This window comes from Dama dama, chromosome X (assembly GCF_033118175.1).
Source record: "Dama dama isolate Ldn47 chromosome X, ASM3311817v1, whole genome shotgun sequence".
NCBI classification, from domain to species: domain Eukaryota; kingdom Metazoa; phylum Chordata; class Mammalia; order Artiodactyla; family Cervidae; genus Dama; species Dama dama.
This window is the reverse complement of record NC_083714.1, coordinates 78,531,672-78,537,671: the sequence shown is the minus strand read 5'-3', so window position 1 is coordinate 78,537,671 and position 6,000 is coordinate 78,531,672. Positions and strand designations below refer to the sequence as shown.

General features: G+C 41.8%; 1 protein-coding gene across 2 annotated transcripts in view; it reads left to right on the top strand.

The window, feature by feature from the left end:
* The first annotated feature begins 2,975 nt into the window (after positions 1-2,975).
* APOOL (apolipoprotein O like) overlaps positions 2,976-6,000 on the top strand; it is a 103,110-nt gene continuing 100,085 nt past the window's right edge. The window contains exon 1 of one of the 2 annotated variants that reach the window (XM_061136209.1): positions 2,976-3,076. In XM_061136209.1, the coding sequence (XP_060992192.1) occupies positions 3,062-3,076 (15 nt within the window). In that variant the 5' untranslated portion in view covers positions 2,976-3,061. The remainder of the gene's footprint in view (positions 3,077-6,000) is intronic. The other variant, XM_061136207.1, reaches the window with a different exon arrangement.

Here is a 6,000-nt window from a genome sequence, read left to right as displayed (position 1 = left end):
TTGAGTGCAGCACATTAACAGCATCATCTTTTAGGATTTGAAATAGCTCTGCTGGAATTCCATTACCTCCACTAGCTTTGTTCATAGTGATGCTTCCTAAGGCCCACTTGACTTCACACTCCAGGATCTCTGGCTCTAGGGTTATCTGTGTCATGAAGATCTTTTTCGTATAGTTCCTCTGTGTATTCCTGCCACTTCTTCCTAATCTCTTCTGCTTGTGTTATGTCCTTGCCATCTCTTTCCTTTATTGTGCCCTTCTTTGCAAGAAATGTTCCGTTGGCATCTCCACTTTTCTTAGAGATCTATAGTCTTTCTCCTACAGTTTTCCTCTATTTCTTTGCATTGTTCACTTAAGAAAGCTTTCTTATCTCTCCTTGCTGTTCTCTGGAACTCTGCATCCAGTTAGGTTTATCTTCCCTTTTCTCCTTTGCCTTTTGTTTCTCTTCTTTTTTCAGCTGTTTGTAAGACCTCCTCAAACAACCACTTTGCCTACTTGCATTTCTTTTTCTTTGGCATAGTTTTAGTCACCACCTCCTGTACAATGTAATAAGCCTACATTGATAGTTCTTCAAGCACTCTGTCTACCAGATCTAATCCCTTGAATCTATTGTCACCTCTAATGTATTATCATAAGTGGTTTGATTTAGGTCATACCTGAATGATCTATTAGTTTTCCATACTTTCTTCAATTTCAGCCTGAATTTTGCAATAATGACCTCATCATCTTAGCCATAGTCATAGCCATATCTTGTTTTCATTGACAGTATAAAGCTTCTCCATCTTTTGCTGCAGAGAGTATAATCAGTGTGATTTTGGTTTTCACCATTTGGTGATGTCAATGTGTAGAGTCATCTCTTACATTTTTGGTAGACTGCATTTGCTATGACCAGTGCATTCTCTTGGCAAAACTCAGTTACCCTTTGCCCTGCTTCATTTTGTACTCCAAGGCCAAACTCGCCTGTTACTCCAGGTATCTCTTGACTTACTACTTTTGCATTCTAATCCTCTATGATGAAAAGGACATGCATACTTATTCTGTGGAACAACCCTAACTGTGTTGCCTGCATCCAAGCCTTCACTGATCCCTGCTCATGTTTCTGATCCTATGTCTCCAGAATTTCTCTTAATTTGGCTTATTGGCTAATATCTTTCAAAATTATTTTATATTTATTAATGTTAGCTAAAATTGCTAACAACTGTAGCTTACAACTAAGATTTATAGAAGATGTAAGCAGGTGGACAGGGATGGAGTGGAGCCCAATAAGCAGACTTTGTAATAATTAAAAATTTTTGGAACACATGCTTTTAGACAATAAAGCCTGGAACTGATTGTCGATTAGTTCTTCCTATTTAGATTCTCATTGCCATCTTGGTTCTTGACATTTTAAAGTTCTAGTTATTTAGCTTTACTTTTGATTCAATTATTTGTCTAAAATAAGTTCCATTTTTGCTTATATCATCCAGAGCTGGGCTTTGTTGCTTGTCAACAAAGAATGCTAACCAATACAGAAATTGGTATCAGGAATTAAGAGTAGTTCAGAGAGAAAGGTACAGGGATTTTGAGTGCTCTTAGCCTTCCAGATCCTCCCAGATAGCCCCCTTAAAAATATCAGGAGAGAATGTCTCTCTTGCTCAAAGCTGTAAATTTTTACATAAATGACCTATCAAGGTTAGGTATAAATTCAACTGAAGTAATTTCAGAAACCCAAAGAATCAGTCTTTGAGTTTAGCTTTTAAAAATCTCAGCTTTCTTTTTTCTATTTTATTTTTTTTTTCATTTATTTTTATTAGTTGGAGGCTAATTACTTCACAACATTTCAGTGGGTTTTGTCATACATTGACATGAATCAGCCATGGAGTTACATGCATTCCCCATCCTGATCCCCCCTCCCACTTCCCTCTCCACCCAATTCCTCTGGGACTTCCCAGTGCACCAGGCCCGAGCACTTGTCTCATGCATCCCACCTGGGCTGGCAGCTTTTTTGACCATGTGAAGTAAAGGGGCTTTGCTTTCTTTAGTATGGCTATCAAAAGTCACTGAGGTTTACCATATGCCTTGTTTAAAAGTTACACATACTTTTCTTCTCACCTTAAATTAAGTCAATGCCATCAGATGTAGCCACGTCTGACACATTGGCTTTTCTTTAATTGCTGCTGCTTCTGCATGGAAGGTTCTTCCCTAAATTCCATCAGGACTTTTTTCAAATGTCACCTTATCAGAATGCCTTTCCCTAATGTATTGAAATCAGTAAATTCACACCCCATCCCCATACTGTTTTTATTTTCCTTCGTAGCACTTGGCATTTTGTAACATTTGTCTGTTTCTCTTTTCTTCCTGGAATCATAAGCTCCATGAGGGAAGGCATTACATTATTCTCTACTTTGACAAATGCCTGGCACATGGTAGGCGCTTCGTCACATAGTCTTAGACTGGACTGTATGAACTTGCCCATGAATTGTAGAAGTAACCGGTTCTTTTTGTGACTAGTTATTTACTAAGGCGGCCTCCCCTGGTGGCTCAGGGTAAAAAAATCCGCCTGCAACGAGGGAGACCTGGGTTCAGTCCCTGGGTTGAGAAGATCCCCTGGAGAAAGGAACGGCTATCTACTCCAGTATTCTGGCCTGGAGAATTCCATGGACTGTATAGTCCATGAGGTCGCAAAAAGGCGGACACAACTGAGTGACTTTCACTATCAGTATTTATTAAGACAGCTGAACTTGGATTTTAAGTCCTTAGCTAGAAAAATCTCATATTCCAGAAACAACTAACGTAATGAAAAGTTCTGCACCCAGAAAAGTAACTTTCAAATGGACTATGGAGAATATATTCTGAAAGGTGTTATCAGGGACAGTGACAATCAATCACAAAGCTAAATCATTTCTCCCCAGAGAGGACAAACGGCTGCAGCTTCCGAAGAGCAGCACTAGAAGGGCGGGGGAAAGGGCGGAGCCAGCCGGCGAGGGGCGGGACTGTCTGAGGCTAGCGTAAGTGGAATCTAGTTGAACTGTTTTGTCCCTTTCCGCTCTCCGTTCGACGACTTGGGCGGAGGCGGTCACAGCTATGGCAGCCCTTAGGGTAAGTAAAAAAAAAAAATAATAATAACTTGCTTAGTTTTTGGAGTGCTGATAGCACTCTAATAACCATAGAAGGGGTCCTCCTAACTTCAGAAAGGAGTCCCATAGCAAGGGGCGAGATGGAGATGAGGTTGCGAGAGAACTGGCAAGGTCAGGGAATCTTTAACCGATTTGAAGCCTCAATACACCTGCCTAGGCTGCAGTCCATGGGGTCGCTGAGTCGGACACGACTGAGCGGCTTCACTTTAACTTTTCACTTTGATGCATTAGAGAAGGAAATGGCAACCCACTCCAGTGTTCTTACCTGGAGAATCCCAGGGGCGGGGGAGCCTGGTGGGCTGCCGTCTCTGGGGTAGCACAGAGTCGGACACGACTGAAGCGACTTAGCAGCAGCTTCAGCAGCAGCCTGGAACTATGCTCTCCTCAGTTCCCTGCTGTTGACTTTATACTGCGGTGGGGTGAAAACTGGGAAACTGCTGGGTGAAAATGGCCGGCTGGGCGACGAGCAGCAAACAGACTTGTGTCTTGAGCTAAAACAAAGAGAAAAGAAGCGTGGGCGTTTGTCTGGGTGCATAGGGCGTGGCCTCACGACCCTTTGAAGGGCTTCGTTTGAAAATTATTTCTGGTAAAATAGACCAGAATAGAGAGGTCTCTCTACGGTGCGCGGGTTTGTATTCACTGCTGTTACTCTACGGGTTTGAATAACAAACCTGTTTCTTTTGAGTTCTGCAATGCGAAATGATCCTTTTACTTAAGGATCTGTACAGGAAGTGACCCAACTGGCTGCCAACTGCAGTTCCCTAAGTAAGTTTCAGTAACAGCAGTCGACAAATATCTATGAGTAGACAAATATCTATGGGTAGATATTGTAGCAGGTTGTAAATGTAAAATGCACTGCTTGCAGGAGATACAAATATGAATAATTCAGGCTCTGTATCAGGCTTGATAAGCCGTTCTCACTTCATTTCAGCATTCATAATTAACTTGAATTACCACAACACCCGTCTAACTGGACTCTCTGCCTCTAGTCTGGCTCTAATGGAATTAATTTTCCCCTGCACTGCCAGAGTACTAAAATGCCAATCTGATTATGCCCCTCCACTACTTAAAAATCTTTATTGGCACTCCATCATCCGTCCTCTGGGGTCAGGTCAGATTCTCATGTGTCTAGAACAGCCCATCCTGCCTTGGCTTTCCAGCTTCTTTTCCTATCTTTCAGGAACTCTCCTAACATCTGTACTTTTTCCCTGCTCTTTCTCTGGTCTGAAGTGCCCTTTACCATCCTCATGTAGTTAGTTCCTATTCATATTTCACTGATTAATTTAACAGTGATTTGTGTACTGCCTCCCCATATGCTAAATGTAAAATGCCTTTTCCAAGACAGTGTCCCAGATCTCCCCAGTCTGATTTAAGTAACTCACCTTTGTGCTCCCAGAGGACCCTGGGCATACTTTTACCTTTGGACTTATCACACTGCAAGTAATAGACTATGTACTGTCTATTCTATCCTCTTAAACAATAAGCTACTTGAGAGCAGTAATTATATGTTAATTTTTGTATCCTTAGTACTAAGCACAAGTTTGACGTATATTAGGTACTCAATAAATTCTGCATGAATAAATAAGTGTCAGGCAATGGAGATAAAAGAAATTAAGTTAAGCACTGTTTAACAAATGATGATGATTCAGAGTAGAGGAAGTGCCTTGCCTCAGGAGAAGTAAAAAGTGATCTGAGGGTTCAAAAGAGAGCTCACACCTAGTTGAAGAGAATAAAGAAAGACTTCATGGAGGGAGTACAGAGAGAGAATGATTGATCAATGGTTGAAAAGCAAACCTGAAAAGTATGTTGTCACCGAAGCCTAGAGAAGGAGACAGTTGAACAGTTTTTTGATTTGGCCAGTAATAAGTCATTGGTAGCTGCTATTTATTAAGGGCTTCCTACAAGGCTAGGCACCATGCTAAAATACTTTGTGTATGTTATTTCACTTAATTATCAAGACACCTTTATGTTGAAGATACTATGATCACCATTTTACAAATGAAAAACTAAGGTTAAGAAAATTCAATTAAGTTCCCCAAAGTCATATGCTAATAAGAGCTAAAGTGGTAGAGTGAGAACCTAGATTGTAAAGGGTTGTGTTGTGTTGTGCTCAGTTGCTTCAGTCATGTCCGACTCTTTGCAACCCTATGGACTGTAGACCACCAGGCTTCTCTGCACATGGGATTCTCCAGGCAAGAATACTGGAGTGGGTTGCCATGCCCTCCTCCAGGGGATATTCCCAGCCCAGGGATGGAACCTGTGTCTCTTACATGTCCTGCATTGGCAGGTGGGTTCTTTACTGCCAATAATCTGGGGAATCCCCAGATTATAAGTGGTTAGGGAAAAGATTTCCTAAAGGAAATCAGTCCTGAATATTCATTGGAAAGACTGATGCTGAAGCTCCAATACTTCGGCCATCTGATGTGAAGAACTGACTCATTGGAAAAGACCCTGATGCTGGGAGAGAATGAAGGCAGGAGGAGAAGGGGACATCAGAGGATGAGATGGTTGGATGGCATCACCGACTCAATGAACATGAGTTTGAGCAAGCTCCAGGAGTTGGTGATGGACAGGGAAGCCTGGCGTGCTGCAGTCCATGGGGTTTCAAAGACTTGGATATGACTAAGCGACTGAACTGAACTGAGGGAAAGGATAAGGGGTGGGAAACTGGCATTCATTTAGCACCTACTTTGACCGGCTGCTTTACATGTATTATTTCAGTTTAATTTTCTTGTTGACCCTAAGAAATGGGGTAATATCCCCATTTTACATATGAAAAAACTGAGGCTTAGAAAAAGTTCTGGCTCCAGGTCATATGGCTACGAAGTGGAAGAACCAGGTTCAAACACAGGTATGCTGCTGCTGCTGCTAAGTCACTTCAGTCAT